Source organism: Netta rufina (assembly GCF_964035555.1).
Source record: "Netta rufina genome assembly, chromosome: 19".
In the NCBI taxonomy this organism is placed as follows: Eukaryota; Metazoa; Chordata; class Aves; order Anseriformes; family Anatidae; genus Netta; species Netta rufina.
Window position 1 is genome coordinate 953,876 of NC_140143.1, and position 18,750 is coordinate 972,625.

The following is an 18,750-nucleotide window of genomic DNA, read 5'->3' on the forward strand; positions in this document are numbered from 1 at the left end:
TCCTCCTTGTCTTGTGATACAGAACTGTTTCAGTTCACGCCATCATTAATGTGGAAATGCAAAGGCTCTGTAAGGGTTGTTTCTGTTGGAAGGAAGTCTCCTCCAAACATTAAACCTGCTTACGCTGCAGTGTTTAATGCACAGTTTACATATATTGAGAGGTGTTTTGGATATTATGGTCTGTTCAGGCATTTTCTGTTGCTTCATCTCCATGGGAATGTGGCTGGATCAGTGCAGGCTCCTGAGCAGAGCTGCTCTTGGCAGAAGGGTGAGATATTTGGAGCTGTCTCATTTGCTTGACAGAAAATGTAAAAATGCTGTTCAGGTTTAAAACTGTTAACCTCAGCTGTTCCTGGTGTTGATGCTGGTGGGTGCCATGCTAACTCCTGCTTAGTGAGACATTTCCTACTACATCTAACCTAATGATTATGTGTATTGCTTATTGCACATAAAAAAAAAATTGCTCTTTACTCTGCAGATTACACTCCCTTTATATTCCCTATTGATTGGCATTATTACGGTTGTATTTTTATCCGTGCAAATTCTGTAAAGAAGAGCTTGCTTGCAGAGCATTGTTATTCACTGCTGTTAAACGTAACAGAGGCAAAGCCAGACTCTACTCCAACAGTCCAGTTGTTCGAGGCAAACTGTGCACTGAAGCAGGCAGAGAAACAAAAATAAAGATGTAAGCCTTTGTCATTAAAATGACAATTTTAGTGACAATTAAAATTAAAACTCTTTTAATTCAGTCAGGCCCTTTTATTAAAGTAGATCGAGAACCCTACAGAATTCCTTTTGAAATATAACATTTTTGCAATTCCAGACTGACAGGCTAATGAGGTTTCATGTACGGAATTTATGGGCAAATGAAAGCTGGGTGAATAAATTCCTGTACATCCCATTTTGTGTTCTGTGCTTTGAGAAAACTGGTAGACAAAATCACTTATTAAATGGGGTTGCAGATTCATCCACTTCAGCCTTACTTCAGGGAAAGAAAAATTGATGTCAGTGAGAGAAATGCAGGTCAATTGTGTCCTTCTGAAGGGAAAGCACAAAACTCTTAATAAAACTGTCTGACAATTTCAGGAATGTAGTGTATAAGTTCAGGTTAACTTTGTACTGACATTCCAAATGTATGTTGCAACTATATATAAGGTAAGCTTAAAGATAAGACATATGGATCATTAATATTGACCCAACTATCCAGGAAGGAGACCCAGCTGTTGCAGAAACAGGCAGAAATTAATATCCAGTTGGTGCATTGTTTTGAGCAGCAGATCTATGTCTCATGCACTGTCTAAAGTAAAAAGGCAACTCTGTTGGGAGCTGTGATCAGCGGTGTGTCATATGCTTATGTTAGTGCCAGTCCCTTATCACGTAAACGAGCCGCATGTATATTGTCACAATTTAACGCATCGGGGAGAAGGCTGTGCTCATCTAAATTGTCTGAAGGACCCACTCGTATAAAGGCTACAGGGCTCCTGAAAAGTGCTGGGACACCCCTCACCCTACCCCACCCAAACCAATAAATAAATAAATAAATAAATATACTGGGGGCTCAGACTTAGGAATTTTAGATATGCAGCTGTGTATATTGGAACCCAAATATAACAAGTTTGTAAGTGCCTGGAGAATAGCTCTTGATAGCTCTTGACTCGTGACAGCTGATTTTATGTTGGGTCAGGTAAATATTCCTTTTCCAATGCCTTTATTTTGCATTTCTGCTATAATATTTTGGGGGTTAACTGGACTAATCTGTCTCAGAGTTAAAGAAACTAAATTGAGTTTCAAAATATTCCTGTTTTCTGCACGGAATCTGGTTGAATATTGTTATGCGTATTTCTGCTTTTCTTCTTTATTGCTTGGCATTTATTGGTATGTTTACTCGCAGCTCTAGCATATCTTGCCTGATGGTTGTGCTGAGGACACCAACCATTCACTGGAGACATCACGTTTAGAGCCTTGGAGTGTTGAAAGGGGGGTTGCAGATACAGGATGAGGAACATTCTGTTTACAAGTACATTTTCTTGGCAATTGCTGGTAGCTAGAGAGGAAATGCAGATAGTCTGTTACTGGTTAAATGGGATTTTAATGAACTAATCTTTTTCAAAATGTTCATAGCGGTGGTGGAGATTTTTAAAAGAAATCCTCTTAACGGTCAAGTATAGACACAAGCAGTAAGCACTTGCTGCTTCACTCTCATTCAGGTAAATACCAAAGAGATCTGTGGTGAGGGCAGAAAGGGTGTTTTTTGCTAAGTCTAATGCGATTTGGTTTTATTTCCTTAACTTTGAGGATCCAAGGGCTTGACCGAAATAGCTGAGATCTAAGCTTATTTACATCTTGCCTACAGTGCAGCTCCCTAGGGAAGTGCTAAGTGACAGCTGTACAACACATTTACTATCTGAAAATGGCTGTTTATACTTGACCCTCAAAGGTGTGCACATCTCGCTGTTGCCACTGTGCCAAGCATTTCCTACAATTTCTGCGTTTCTTAAGCATCCTGGATGTCCGGATGTAGGGGGGAAGCTTTCTGCTGCTTAATCCAACCAGCTGTAATCAAAAGCTTTGTGGTTAGGAGAAATCCTTGCAAAAAGGAGGCAAACGTATTTGTTTGCCCTGTGGCCAATGCACTCTGCTGCCACTCGAGATCCTGCTCATCAGCTGTGGGTCTCCTGCTGCCTGGCCCGGAGGAGGCTGGCAGTGCTGCACAGGGCTAGCAAGCTCATCCTTCTTTGACACCGTCTTGCAACAGCTTGCAGCTCTGTCCTATTAATCTGTGAGCTTGTAAAATATCGCTGAGTGAGGTTAGGTCAAATCATAACTCAGATGAGAGGCTTCCAAAGTAAATACAAAATACTGTGTGACATGTTGATAGGTGGAACCATTCTTTCTTTATAGAAAACAAATGTTTCACAGCCCAAAGTTGTGCTGGCTCTGTTTTAATCCTTTCAGATATGTCATAATGTAGAGGCATTGAGCAGAAAAGTTAGAAAGTGTTTTGGCATCCACAGTCTACAGGGAGACTCCAATCTGATTCCAATAACCTAATTCTGCTGTGCTGAAATCTGCTTGCAGTTTTTGTTCGGGAGCAGTGTTTCCCTGTGTGGTTCTGTAATGCAATGTCGCAGGATTTTTATGTTTTAAAAGATTTTATAGAGGCTTCACTCTAGCATTCATAGATAGTTTTATGATTTCTTTTTTTAATGAGGGATAGCATGTGCATCAGTAAAGCAGTCTAGAGACCACTTAGGTTTTCAGAGCTCATCCCTGTTCTTGGCAATAATGGATATCCTGCAGGCAGTGGATACCACGAGGAAAACTGGAGGGTCCTCAAGGTTTCAAGAACGAGCTATGCACAGCTTGATCTTTAAAGAAGTAATCGCTGTAAATTGTAACTTTTCCAAGGGAGGAGCCTTTTGGATGCGGATGTGGTGGTGAAAGGAGGGACACTTGCTGCAATAATTCCAGCTCCTGCTGGATGTGGAGAGGTTTACCAGGACATCAAACCCCCCAGTAGCGCCCAGCCTGCAGAGCCTTGTGTTCCAGCACAGGCTGAAGCGTGGGGGTTAAACATCGACTTGTTAGGCTGGTGGGTCAGGTCACATCTTCCTTAAACAGCAGATAATAGATTTCTGAAATGCTGGGGAAGTGGGCTGGGAACGAAGTCACTTCCCAAATGAATTAGCTGCTTTTTCTTCCCAGAACAATTGCTTTCTGATTCTGCTCTCTGGGCCACAAAACACATCCCCAGGAGCTTTGGAGGAGGGAGGCAAGCAGTGGGAAGCCGTGCTGGCGGTCGTGCTGCCTTCCCACATGTGCCTGGCGTTAGCTGCTGATGGGATTTCTCGAGCAGCAAACACTCCTGCTAACGGGCTTTGTGTCTTCCAGAGCTGGCGTTTCTGAAGTAGCAGTATTTGCAATGCTGAGGAAGTGGAGTCAGCATTTTTTTTTAATTAAATAACTGAGGTGCTTGAACTTGACACATCCCTCTTGGTGTCTGCCTCTCTTGCTTGCCCTGCGTGCTGTGCCAGGGAAGCCCGGCCCGCGCTGATCATTATTCCAGGAGCGTGCTCCTGCCTCCTCGGCGCTCCCCAGAGACCGTGCTGGGTGGCTGTGAACCCTTTTCCCTCCGCTGTGCCTCGGAAAACTTGTCACCGTGACAGTTCCAACACCCCAGGTTTGACACCTGATGATGGAAATCGTCGCATAATCATGAGTGTGACAAAAATTGAGGGCCTTGTTCGACTCCTATTATGCTGTGGCAAAGTTTTCTACCCAAACACTATTTTAAAAGCAGAAGCATTGTAATAAAGAAACCTTCTTCCACATTCTTTCCGCTGAACCTTGTCATTAAATATTCAATTTGTATGTTTTATTTTTATTCTCTCCTCCACAGGTTTTGTATGCAGAAGAGTGTCAGACTGGTGCCAGGAGTCACACTGGATTTGATAGAGAAGTAAGCCAAATTTTATGATTTTTTTTTTCCCGTTGCTCAATCTCCTGGTTATTTCTAGCATTTCTCCTGTTTGTCTGAGAGGAAATTTCTTCGGAAAGCTTTCTGCAGAGTCCCTCTGTGCCAAATTTGTCATTTCTTGTCCTACTGCATGCAATTGGGGCCTAGGCCCCAGGGTGGGCACGGCACGGGGGTCGCAGCTCTCCTGCACTGGGCCCAATCCGGCCTGGGGAATGGGAGCTGTGGGCACGGGTCACAGCCCAGGGGTCCTGTGCTGAGCAGCCACACGTGGCTGGTCCTGGCGTGCTCTGACAGCAGAGATGCACTCACGAGCTGTACGCCCCACATCAGCAAACCCAACATGAGCAGAACAACGCTTACCACTTCTCATTTCGTCGCAGTGCTGTCCTATTATGCTTTGTCTGATCGTGTTATGTTTCAGACTTAGCACCACTGAAATGTGCTATAATCCTTTTACCCAAACAGTATTTGAGCATAATTACTGGTTCTCAGGCAGCTGAGGCAAACCAATTAGGTAGAAAACTGTTCTTAAATCTACTGCAGTTTATACCAACAAGCTAGCCTCTGAAATAATAATTGGCCACTGTAATCCCTGCTGGGTTTTAAGATTTTTATTTTTTTAATGGGAAGCATGTTCTTAAAGTCAGGGCAGTAGATGCAGGCATTCTAACTCCTTGCAGATTATTTTTGAATATCCTATTCTTGGAACTTTGATACGCACACACAAACTGGCAGTGATTAATGCAAGATCGTTCAATTTCTGAGGAATTTTGACTCTAGAAATATCATTGTCAGGATTAATTAGAACAGGCCATATGTCTACACTTCTGACACATGGATGCCCACAGTCCAGTTATCTTTTGTCTGAGATGAAAACTGTAGAACTGAAGGGCACCCTGAAAGGGGTTAGGAGAGCAGGAACCTGGATTATAAGTGTGTATTCAAAACAGAAATACATTATCATACTTTCTTGTTTTTTCTAATAAGCTTCTGTATGGTGTAGCAAAGTACAGCCATCATTCATTGGTCGTGCTGCCAATAGCAAATGATCTGTTACAGCAGATAATGAGGGTAAGGTTGCATTAGCTAAAATTTCTTGTTCAGGTTTTGCTTTAGTAAATCATTCCCTTGAGTAACTTTCATGCTTTACATTCAGAGGAGGTTAAAGATGCTTCTTAATGCCATTAGTTCTTCCACAACATGTATTTTAGAGAAGGCTTATCAGTATTATCTAGGTCTTTAATCATGCTGATTTTATGTGTGAAAATGTGATCATCTTACCTCAGTTGGGGAAACTAAGTACTGATTCTTGTAAAACTGCATTTCAGGGCACTAATCTTACCAAAATAGAAATCTTTTTCAACTTTCAGGGGTAGACACAAGACTTGTAACACTGACAAGCAGATGCATAGGTATAGGTGGTATTTATTTATTGAGTTCAGTTTTTGGTTGCCTTAATGCAGTACCTGGTTATTCAGGCCACGTATCCAGAGGCTGCTGAACTGGGATCTAGATGAAGTTGTTTCCAGGTCTGGACCAGCACGCTCACAACAACAGATTGTTTTAGAAACCATTTTAGGGAGCTTACTTGAAGAAATAGAAAAGACCTCACCTCATTTTATGTAATAAAAAGGACAATGCACAAAAGTCAGGAATTTCAGTAAACAACTAAAAGAATTAATTTGTTTCTTTGGAGCTGTCGAGCATTCTCTGTATGTCTTGTATATCGGGGCTGTGCTGAGTTTTCAGGTTCTTTCTGATTGTCACTGTTTGCTCAGCAAGGCTTGCCCGCAGTTGCTGCGTGCTTCCAAAGTGTTCAGTGCAGCCTTTGAACTTGTGCAGTCTGCATGGGGCATAAGAGTTTCTACTGCTTGGTACTTTCCTCCAAGTTACATTATGCAACTGGCAGAATGAAAAAATGAGAGGTGTTTACATAATCTCTAGAGCATAAATGAATCTGGAAATACAGGCGTCCTGTAATGCTCCGCAAGCTGGGTGACATGTTGATATATTTCTATGCATCTGTTTTGTTTTCTGATTGTTCTGAGAAAAATAAAGCTGGCATTGCCCACCACAGCTATCAGAGAAAGTTAGAGCAGTTTCCAGCTGTGTGTCAGTCTAGGAAGGGATCCACTGCTGGATTTTCTCTGAAAGCCATGAGTGAAAATGTGGTGGCTTTTGTCTGACTGTCTGTCAAGGAGATGAGAAGCAGGAAGGAAATCCAAGGGCTTGCTTTGCCTGCGTACTCGTTATTTAATGGGAGAAAGGTGTGTGGTTCCCTGACCATTGTTTAAACGCACAGAGTGAAGGGGCTGTTGTTTTGGCCAGCTCTGGCTGTGGGACACCACGGGTAAGCAGAAGTTCGTCCTGAAGCAGTGGGCTCCTTATCAATGCAGACTGAGGTCGCCTCAGGTCACTGAATAAATGTGTTCTAGAACAATGGCTATATTATGTTGATTATGATTAATGCATTGCTACAAGAGTGTGTCTACTCAAAGAACATATGGTAAGGGTCAGGGAAAGTCTGAGCCAGGTAGCTGAGGAATCAGCTTCTCAGAACATTTGATGTGCTGCTGAGGGTGGAAAAACTCTTTAAATAATAGGCTACTGAAAATAAATATTATTCAGGATTCTTGTTGATTATACACAGCACGCATGGATTCTTTAGGATCACAGCATGGTCTAGGTTGGAATAGACCTTCAAAATCACCAAGTCTAAAGCTTTAAAAGCTGTCTTCGTGAAAAGACTACTGGAAGTAAGTTCCTGTAGGGTATCAGATATTTAAACCTCCTCATCATAATCTGCTGCGTATTACCAGTTGTAGAAAGCATGTGTTTTTTTATTGTAGTCCCAAGATAGGCCTAAAATACCTCCTGGATTGCCTATGTTTATGTAGTAATTTATAGTTTAGTTGTCTTTGAAACTGGGGAAAGAGCTTATATTCTAATTAGGCTGCAGACTTTGAGATGAAATTAGTCTTCACCTTCTTTGAGCGGCCCAAATTTCTAATTATCTAGGCTAAAGCAGCATCCTGATGAATAAATATGTGGTGTATCCTGATGTGCATTTATATTACAGTTCTGCTGAGATGAAGCCAAAACAATCCCTAATTTAGAAATAAAGGTCTTTGCTGGAGCCAGGCAGTAAAATGTAAAGAGAAAAAAAAAAAAAAGAAGGAAAATCTCATGTTGGTGGAGTGCTAAGAATTTAGGAAGCTGTGGCTGCCACTTCAAGAGACCATCTCCTGTGGCAGCACTGATGTCAGGCATTCCTGCGGGCTGGGTTGGTCTTTTCTGCTCCATGGCAAGTTGTCTTGTCAGCTGTGTCAGCGTAACTTACTGCGGGGCTCCTCAAAGGAACTGGTGCTCTGTTCTGCCTTTAATTTTTTTTTTGGGAAATGTCCTAGGGAGTGGTGTAACTTGGTGTAGGGTGGGGATATGAAGCTGGGTACCAAGAATCGGGGTGTACGAGGACACGTTACTCTATATTGCTGCATCAGGCTCTCTCCCACGAAATCACATTCTCAACAGAGTGAGAACAGCATCGTATATTGCTTTCCTGGGATTTTATCCCCAGGCCCATTTGGTACTTGGCAAAGGGAGGGAAATGTTGTCCCTTGCTGTCAGGGTTTTGTTACAAAGGACCTGTTGTGAATGTCAGCTCTGAGTCATGCAGGCAGGAGCAGCGCGGGAGAAACTTGCCTTGCTGCAGCACATGCTGTTACCTGCTCTGCAAGCAGAGAGCCCATCTTGGGGCTGTCACTCACCACCAGAATATCCATTTATAAAAATCACTAGAAATAATAAACTCGAGACTAAAATTAATTTAGGTATTACGGACTGCCACGAACTAAACATTACTGATGTTTTAGCATTTATCGATTACTGATGGGTGATCATTGAGTAGGAGCCAATTTAAAGAGGTAGGAAAAGCAAAATCCCAAAATATCAACAGCCAAAATAATGTAATTGGAGAAAATGCAGAAATTTTGCTGTAGTGTAACAAATATCTTCTGTGCATACCCTCAGAACTTAACTAATCAGTTGCCTTTCAGAATGGTAAATTGAGGGCAGGTGATGGAGTGCAGCTGGTTACTATCATATTTTTCCAGGTGATCCCAGTTGATGTGCAATTTGGAATTAGAATTATTTAATTAACCATGCGATAGTCCAACTTCTGAAATACTGCTACCTGTTTTTTAATATAGATTTAATAATTCAAAGTTGATTTTTTTTATGTGATTCGATTGATTATTACTTGATTTATACTTTGAAATCTAATTCTTAGCTTGCCTTTGGATCGAATTTAGGCAGCTTTCAGCTGCTTTTTTCTTCTGGAAAATTCAGTGCAAGGCATTAGAGTGCATATTTCAGAATGTAAGTGTTTGGGTAAGTACTGTTTAGTCACGGTGTAACAGGGATAGTGTGCCACGCTACCTGTCTGTAATACGTGGCTCATTAGTACATGAGTTCAGGGAAAACTTTGCTTTTGAAGATGTTATTCCAAAAAGTTTCTGTTCTTTAATAAATCTGGTTTTATTGAAATGGAGTATTTAATTTTATCACCATTGTTACAGGCTATCAGTCTCTAGTGTAGGCAAAGTCTATTGTGTATACAAACTGAAGATCACACTCAACAGCATGGTTTTCATGGCAACACCTCTTTCATATCTTTATACGGAAAGATGACGGGATTGAAAAGTAGCATACAAAGCCTTGCAGCCCTCTCGAACGAATGATTTCAGAAGCTCAAATGTTTTGTCTTTCTCAAGTAGTTTGCCAAGGTTTCAGGCGCCCAATCCCAGCACGCCTGTGCCATTTGTGTTATTTGTGACAAGAACGTGTCTCTGAGCACAGTGGCTGTGTTGAGCATTTCTAAGCAGTTCATGCCAGTTCAAGAGATTGCCAAAGCACATACGCTGCGCGTGTTATTGTTTTACAGTTCTCTATGATACATTCTCTCATTTTTTTCCTGAAAGAATAAAAAGTGAAATCTACTTACAATTTTTTTCCCCAAACTAAAATTATTGTGAATGTCTGCAGGTACAAATCAATGCAGATGCATTTTGTTTTCTGAAGTCCAAGTATCATATTGCATATCTCAACGTTATATGTATTACATTACAAAAGTGGAGGTAATGATGGAACCCATCCACAGGGAAAATCTGGCATCCTTTGAAGTAAATGCTTCCCCTGTAATTAAAGTGATTCATGGGATTTTGCTAAATTTCTGACAAGGACATTGATGTTACACCTAGCACAAGCTCTTTAGTGACCCTGACATTTTGTAGTCTTCACTTTTCACAATAGACTGCAGTGATTTAGGTCTTTGTAAAGGCGTCTGTCAGGAAGTTGATGGAAGTAGCAATTGAGAGTCCAGAGATGTTAAATTGAAGCCAGCAGCTGAGACAGCCTGCCCTTTTTTCCTTTTCTTACTCTCCCTCAAAAATAGATTTTACAAATGAAACCTGCTTTGTCCTTACTGTCAAAGGCTCTCTGGTGATTGTCAAACCATAATGTGAAAGGCACCAGGAGAAGTGGTACCGAGACATAACGGGGAAATACGTTGTGGACCTTTGCAACTTGTGGACCTTTGCAACTTTCTGGCTGTGTAGACGCATGTCCAAATAGAAATTAAAAGAAGCTTTAGTTTAGAATCATAGGACAAGTTTGAAAGAGTTCATTGTGCAAGGGATATATACTTAGTCCCCCAGACATAATTCATCTGGAAAATGGCATTTTTATAGTGGAACTCAAAATAGCATTAGTAAAGCAACCTCTGCTCTTTAGGAGAGGTATAGCTGATGATTAAATAATAATAATAATAATTTCAAATAGTTCCTTATAACTATGGTACAGAAACAGATTGCTGTATTTCTTTCTTGTGATCTTCTAGTATATGTGGTAGGTTTTTTTAATGTCATGCTGTGGTGGAGCTCTCCTAACATATGGGAAACCTCTGAGTTTCAGTGCAGGGAAACAGAATTCATCTGATGTGTTCAGCTGATGGTCAGCTGATTCATTGCCCTACCATTAGAGTATTTTTGCAGTCTGAGAGTTAAGAATCATTCTTCCGTGATCTGTGGAAGTTTAAACTTGTAATGCTCAAAGATGATCAAGATCTACTGTAATTGAATAGTACTGTGTTAAAATCCCCTCCTTCAATCATTCAATTTTTCATTTGAGTAGTACAAGCTGTCCTCTAGTTTCTGGGATGAGAGTTTGAGTAGTCCAATCTCGGAGCGGAAAACACATTGTATTTATTTTCATCTGCCGATTTATAGTGCTGACTGTTCCAACTTTAATTGATTCCTGTGTGCAGCACAGAGAACAGCACTGCTGCCAATTTCCTTCTAATGGCTGCTTTCTAGTTCCAGTCCAAAATCTGAAAGCTCTGGTAGGGTTTTGTGCCGTTATTGAAATGTATTGCCTTTCATTCTTGTGTTATTCCTCACTCTCTCTACCCTCACCATTAACACCTAATGCATAGGTTTTTAAAGCACTGAACAGCATTAATCTTCACACTACTGGAGCTGGGTACCAAATCAGTATCTTCCTGAATATATATGAGAGCAGAGAGAAAATGAACTCACCTGATGCCACGTAAGATATGCGAATGACATCCTGTTAATTTCTGCTTCTTGACTGCAGTCCCTAGTAGCTAGCTGTATTTTCTACAGATCTTGCAGCCAGTCTTAGAAAGCACTGTTGCATAGTGCAAAAATACCAAATGCATTTTAAAATCCCAAATAAAACCTATGCTATACTAATAGGTAGTCATTTTAATCCTTTCAGTGAAAAAATACGAAGCATACCTTGTTTCCTAAGAAAGCAGATTATTCTAGTCACAAGGACTTTCTAAGACTGGGCTGCTAGAAACAACTTTGGCTTTCAGCCTGTCATTTCTGCTTAGTGTGATCAGTAAGATAAGTATCAATGCACAATTTGCATTTAATAAAGATAATCTAATATGAACTGTAAGCAGAACTCTCCATCTGGTGTAAAGATTTGAACTCCACCATGAAAATGCTGTTTCTATTTCCACTGAAAACTGGCTTGAAAGTGGCCATCAAGAGGTTTAAGCTCAGCATTTGGCTTGCTAGGGAATCTCAACAAGGAATGCTTTGGTTTCTGGTTAATAAAATTCCAACTTAGGAAATGCTGTTATTTTGCTGCAGAGGGTGTTCTGCAATGCAAATATTTGTGTGAAAACCTCATAAGAGCAGTTGTGTGGCCTTGTGTTCCCTCTGCTTGCTCTGGGGGAATCAGTTAACAAACACTGTTTCAGAGATGTGTATTTTTCCTCTGATATCAGGACAGACAGGATTTTTCTTATAATATGTTCATGTCTAGCAGTTTCAGAGCTGTCTTTATGCAAGGGAATATGCTTCATCTGAACCTGCATGGGAAATAATGCCGCCATACGTAGCAGAACAACTTACCACAGACAAAGCACTTGCTCTTCATATAGATTGTCTTGATATTTTTAATACATAAAAACTTCTTGTGAGAAGCACAAAAGCATTAGAAAACACATCTGAGACAGGTGCTCGGGATGGAGCCAGAAGCTGTGAGATGCTGAAGTTCGCAGCCACTTCTCTTCCTTTGAGTAACCTTGTACGTGTGGATTTTGAGTCACGGTAGGCTTTTTTGTCTGGTCTCTTAGACCACAGAAGGAGCATTGGTCCTGTAGTTCCTTCAGGCCTCTTGTTAAGGATGAGCAAATACAGCAGGAGTTCAGCTCCTGGATGAAATAAATTTGGGTGCCTTTTTTCAGTCTACAAAAGCAAGCACCTCATGAGTGCCAAACCAGACTGGTGTCTTTCTCTCCTTTGGACGTGGAGCATGCCTAGGCAGTGCTGTACCGCGTCGTCAGTTCATACTGACAAGTGAGCAGCTAATTTTGGCTACTGCAGAAAGCTTTCAGATTCAAATCTGTCTCTCCATGGACTGCAGGCTGAACCTCTTCAGTTTCTATCGTGTGTCGTTGGGATGCTGCAGAAGAGGTCTGTGCTGTTCTGCCTGCACCAAACGTGCTCCTGTCAGGCTGCTGTCTCTGGTGTATTGACGCTTGGAGTAATAAATGTTAATCCCAGTGGGAACAGTCACGTTATCTGCTCTGCCCTTCTGCGTGTCTCAGGCTACAGAATTTACCTGGCTACCCCTCAGCAGGGCCGAAATAGCTGATGCTCCTCTGAATTATGTATAGCTTAAACCTCTGAAACACGAAGGCTCAGTTGCTTCCCTTTCTTTTACCAGTTAAATGCTCTTCTTTCTTCATCTCCTAGTGTAAAGTATTTGTTAGCAGCAGGATTTTTCCCTCTTGTGGGTGTTCATCCACAGTGTTCAAGTTGTTCCTTGGTGTAGGAATGACCTTAAATTTCTCAGTGTGACATCAATTTAATGTCGTGTTTTTTTTTAGCTTTTCCTGCACCTGATATGTTTTGTATGTCCCATTTTAAATGAATGCCAAAGTATGACTACTAGGCACAGCATTCTCGTATCAGTCTCAGCAATACCAGGCAGCATCACCTCTCCTCCGCTGCTCTGTCTTGTCCATCACAACACGCTGCTTGGCGTCTACTGACGCTAGAGATTTTGGAAGAGAGGTTAACATTTGAACTAGGTTTTCTTAAAATCTTCTTTTATATGCAAGTCATCTTATAGCCAAAATATATACGTACATATTCACATATAATACACATGCTTGAAAGAATTGTTTTGGTACATTTCTGAAGAGCAAAGGGCCATTAGCTGCTACAGTCACAGTGAAGGTCTTCGCTGTGACACACCAAAATGTTATTTCAGCCCAGTACTACTTCTGTACATTATAGTCAGCCCCTGGCTTTCAGGGAGTGTACTTAAAAGTAATTATTTATTAGATGTTCACGCAATGTGCAGCTCTTTTATCCCTGTAGAATCAGCAGCTGGTCCTCTGCTTTTGCTTTGAGAATGAGGATATCTGCATGAATATTTCAGCTTTCGCAGGATTTGAGGTTTTTACATAAAATCTTAAAAAAAAAATAAAAAATATGAAAGAACAACAAAAAAAAAACACCACCTTGAACATTTTCAGTGAATGTCCGATGTGTTTGCAGGGACAAGAGTAGATCGCTGCTTGGAAAGCCGCCAGCCCGAGTATTGATTAGTGCCACTTTTTTTCTACTTTAAAAATATTTAATACAATTAGCCATTGGATTCCTCAGCATTTTTAGTACCTTGCTACACCACAAATAGACTCCAGATCTGTACTGCTGACAAGAATTGGGTATTTTTGGTGTTGACACTGCACTCCCTGTTTGCAGCCTGTGTCGGCAGGCCCGCTGACCAGCAGGAGGAAGGCCGCGCGATGCCGAGCTGCCAGAGCCGCTCGCAGCAGCACTGACGGTGCCTGCTGATTGCTTCCCCTGCACGCTGTGCAAACAGGCCTCTGGCTCTTAGGAGAAGGAATTCAGCCTCCTCAGGAGGAAAAGAAAAATAGAGCACAGTAGAAAGAAACGTTAATTTCTTATGTTAGATTGTTTAGACATGCAGGTACTGCCATGACAAAAGTGATTAAATTATAGTGACTGTACACAGCATATTAATAGCACACTGTGATATTTAGACTAGCACTATGCTGAAACCTGGACTAAATAAATAGCTTTCTCTAAACAAGGACCAAGCCTTGCATATAGCCAGCATGAGGGCAGAATGTGCTGCCTTGGTTTCTGCTGTGGCTTTGCTATGGGAGGGCTCCAGAGTGCAGCATTCAAGCAGCATTTTGCTTTCTTCGTTAGGAGGTGCTTGACAATGGCATCTTTTTCACTCAAATATCAGCGATGCCTGTTTACAGAGCTCACAAAGAATGTGCCTTTTGCTGGCACCTTTCTGTGAAGCGCTGTGTTAACCTTAAATTCAGTTAAGGAACTGGCATTCAGTTGACTGATTTCTGTGAATGCCAAGGTGTTCATCAGAAAGGTCTTAGCTGCAGATAATGTCTTCCATTTGAACTGAAAAGCCGCTGATTATGCTTAATAACTCCATGCTTAACAACCTTTTAATCGAGATACTATGTATGCATCTGTGTACAGCGCTGATGGCCAAGCAATGAATCCCTAGCTAAATTCACAATGTCGGGTTTTCAAGGAGCGTACTGGGTGGCAGACTGTGGCTTTGTAAGAAACAGCAAGCGTGCCCCCCAGCTCTAGTAATTAATCTTACAAGCCACTTTGTACGTAATATGTTTTGAAAAAGGACAGTTTGTCTAGCAACATTAATTCTTGCTTTAACTATTTTGGTTATGATACCACTATTACCTACTTGATTACAGTAAATAGGTGCTCTGTGAAAGAAGTAGATAAAGATTTCATTTGTTGCAGCATCTCCCTTCAGAAAACCTCTCAAGTGATAAAAGGGTGGGGGGGAAACCTTTTAGCACTAGGAGAATTAAGGTTCTGGAATATGGTCTTCCAAGTGCCTTGACTGAAGCTTAGAGGTGTGTGTGTGTGTGTATTTAAACAAACAGTGAAAAGTATGTATATTTAAACAAAAAAAAAAGAGGCAAGCTGCTTATCCCTCCCTTCTTCTCCTGCCCCATAGGATTCCTGGAAGACTGAATGACAGGAGAACTCCCCTGGGAGAGCTGAACTGGATCTTCACAGCCATCACAGACACCATTGCGTGGAACGTCTTGCCTAGAGGTAGGACTCAGGCAGGTGAATCAAGTTTTCATCAGCACTGAGCATTACTTATTCAAAGTAGGATGAAGAATTAGATAAATGAGACGCTGAAATAAGGAGAAAATTAAAGCCTGATATTGAAAGAGCAGATCAGATGTGATCTTAAGGCTAGTTGAATTCTTTATGTTCATTCTTCTCAACCAGAAGAACTTTGGTAACACGATGAATAAAAACAAGAAAGACTTTTTCCAGTGCTAACATTCCTTTACCTTGAATAATTTTCTTACTGTATTTGGAAAGAGCAATCTATTTTCTTCCAGCTTTTGTTAGTATCATGCATAACGTTGTTTTTTCCTCTTTGCTGGTAAGACAGTCTGTCTTTAGCATGAGTAACTTCATCCCGTTTTTCTCCACCTGTTCTGCTCTGAATTCATTCTTCTGGAGCACAAGTGGCCAAATTTGTATACAGTTTTCCAACTTTCACTAATGCTCATTACTGCATAAACACTTCTTTGCCCCTCTGGAAGATAGTGTTTGTTATCTTTTAGTATTCATTTTGGCTTTTCATAAGCACACCAAACTGCCAGTTAACAGGTGTTTAATTCATCATTAAATAGTATGCACAAGTCCTTTTCTCCCTTATGAATCTCCAAAACCTTAGGGAAAATGAGTGTAAGTGAAACACTGAAAGAGAAATTTTGTCCAGAAAAGGCAAATCCAACCTGAGCTAGGAAGTGCTTAATTCTTTTAATGAAAAGTGAAGAGTAACTGTGATGTTCTAAGGGAACTCAGAGTGCTGATGTACTTTTAATAGCTGTGATATCGCATCACTAAAAAACAGTTGTAGATTTCTTGTTACTGGAATAAAATATTAACACGTTTTTATCATTGAAATGATTTTTACTTATTACCTAGAGCACTTGAGTTATAAAGATATGTATATAGTAATTCATGCAATCTCTTGACAGATCTTTTCCAGAAGCTCTTCCGGCAAGACCTGCTTGTGGCCAGTTTATTTCGTAACTTTCTCTTGGCAGAAAGAATTATGAGATCTTACAACTGTACCCCGGTCAGCAGCCCTCGTCTACCTCCAACGTACATGCACGCAATGTGGTAAGTCGCACAGCCCGGCTACAAAGGCTGAGTGCTGATGCCTTAAGGAGATTTCAGGAGCTGTACTCAGGAAAGATTGTTACTACTTAAATCTACACAGTGCTTTACTGATTAAGTTACTGGATCAGAAATGAAAGAGCATGTGGCAGTGTTAATACCCACCTCCAAATGTATGTCTTTGTGCATACATAATTGTAATATAATTCTGTAATATGGAAGCTTCAGTTCAGCTATGTAATCTTTTATCCAAATAGAAAGGAAGTGTGGCATCTGCTACCTTTATTTTCACAAAGCAAAGCTAGTCACCTGGAATTGCAAAGGGTGGGAAGAGCTGGGGTCCAAGGGAAACATTCTTGCTTTCCATTGTAGAAGAATTTTTTTTACTGCGGAGTTCATCTACTCTCACTGTTGCTTTTAAGATGATTAACAGAAATGGATTGCAATGGTGCAGTTATGGAAAACCTCTTAAATGTGGTTTTGGCTATCAAACAAATTAATTAAAAGCTTACTTTGATGCTAGAAGAGTACAAAATTTGGCTAGCTACAGACTGGTAGAGTCAAGCTAATGTAGTTCTTGAAGGAGAAAATGATAGCTGTGTAACTTGCTAAAAGGCTAATAAAATGACAGGTCTAGGTGAGTGGGCTTAATGTGCCTGCGGTTTCAAAATCCTTTTGATAAGTTTCCTCCATAAAAATGTGGGAGAAAATAAATGTAGAGGAGATATGAAGTGATGACAATCAATGCAAAACTGATAGCAACATCACCAATTTAAATTATATTGAATGTTTTCTCTAAGAAATGTAGGCAAGGTAACAGAGAGCCCCGGTAGCATTTGCAGGTGCAAGCAATCAACAAGGAGGCATTTGCTGGTAACACAAAGTTGTTTTAATAATTGAAAAACATGGAGATGGTAGGATAGACTTTGGATATGTTTTTTTTGCAAATTGGATAGCCTTGCTGAATGCATTGTGTGTTTGTACATGGCAATGTTCTTAAGTGCTTTGAATTATCAACTTCTGAGGAAAATCATTTCAGTCACTTATAAATATGGGGAGTTGTTTTATCATTGTGCAGCATGAGGCACTGGGAAATCTGTGAGTGAAAGGAGTAGAAGAAAACCTGAGAGTTCCTGTGGTGTCTTTCAGATGACCTTACAACTCTACTGGGCAGAGCTTGAGCCATGGAACCGTGCATTCGCAGTTGCAGTAGAACGAGACATGTTTTTGCTGAAATTTTGAAATGAATACAGTAAATTTCCTGAGTTATTTTTAGTTTGCTTATTGCCAGCATATTAAAAACCTATGTTTCTGGTTCCTAATGAGCATATAGGTCCTGCTTATTGCCAGCATACTAAAAGCCTGTATTTGTTGTTTCCTATGGAGTATAACTTGATGTGGTGTTGCTCTCTGGGTGCTGAAACACAGGAATAGAGCTCAGAAGACCTGGATCCCATTCTGTGTCTCTCACAGACCTGCTTGGTACCATGATAGATTCTAGAAAGGCGTTCTTCTCCTCTCATAGTTCTTCCTTGTGAGAAATGGAGCTGAAAATGCCTTTGAAAAGCCCTTCAGACCATACCACAGGATAATGGCATTGTTGCTGATTTTTAGGATTTCTGGGAAGAAGAAATTCCTCAGGAAAGGTCCCATGTGCAAGGCTTTCCTTCTTGTGAATAGCAAACACTAGCAAAGGAAAAAGCAAGTGCGCAGAGAATCCCCTGACACATTTTTTTCTATGTCCTAAAAAAAAGGTGCCATTTGAATCAAATCCAGGAAAGGAGAAAATTCCACTTTTTCAGATGTGGCTCAGTTCATTATTATGAACGTTCAGAGAAGACAGATTTAGAAAGTAATTTAGGCCTCAGTTAAATACTTTCTAAAAATAATCCTCTGCTCTTTACCCATCACCTTTCATTCAGTACTTTTCTATCGGATTCCAGATCTGAAACCTCCAAACCCATTTTGTTATTTAGGTAAACCAGATAATGTGGCTGGGAGGAGGGGAGACTTGGCCAGATGGGTGTTGAAAAGAACCGAAACTTTGGAGTGATTTGATCATCGCCTTGCAAGTTGCTGCTTTGTTAAGTGGTGGAGGCTGCGTGGATGATGCAGCAACTTTCTGCTGGTTGTTGTTTTATGGAGACCTTCCCACAGGGATTTTGTCGTGTTCCATCTCATCCCCCCACGTGTCAGACTGAATATTTTGGGGAGTGAGGCGAGTCCTGGCCGCAGTTGTCAGCAGGTTTGATCTGCAAGAGGCAGGCAAGAGCCTCCAGGGTTCTCTCCCTCGGCGTTACAGATGCATAACGAATGCAGGTAGCGTCTCTGCAGAGTACCAGGCAGTGCTCCTCAGGGACCTGACTTCAAACTTTGAGGGGCTTCCCCACCCCTCATGGCATTCCTCCTCTCTTCTGTGCTTCCTGGGTGGTGTTTGTGTTAGTGCCTCGTATCCTCACTGCTCCCCTGTAACCCTGATCCTGTGTGCACCGGGTGCATGCT

General features: G+C 41.1%; 1 protein-coding gene across 2 annotated transcripts in view; it reads left to right on the top strand.

Annotated features, from left to right (window-relative positions):
• RPTOR (regulatory associated protein of MTOR complex 1) overlaps positions 1 to 18,750 on the top strand; it is a 135,973-nt gene that overhangs the window by 46,167 nt on the left and 71,056 nt on the right. For both annotated transcript variants that reach the window (XM_084298491.1, XM_084298492.1), the window contains exons 7-9: positions 4,400 to 4,459; positions 15,059 to 15,159; positions 16,107 to 16,251. In XM_084298491.1, coding sequence (XP_084154617.1) covers positions 4,400 to 4,459; positions 15,059 to 15,159; positions 16,107 to 16,251 — 306 coding nt within the window. The remainder of the gene's footprint in view (positions 1 to 4,399; positions 4,460 to 15,058; positions 15,160 to 16,106; positions 16,252 to 18,750) is intronic.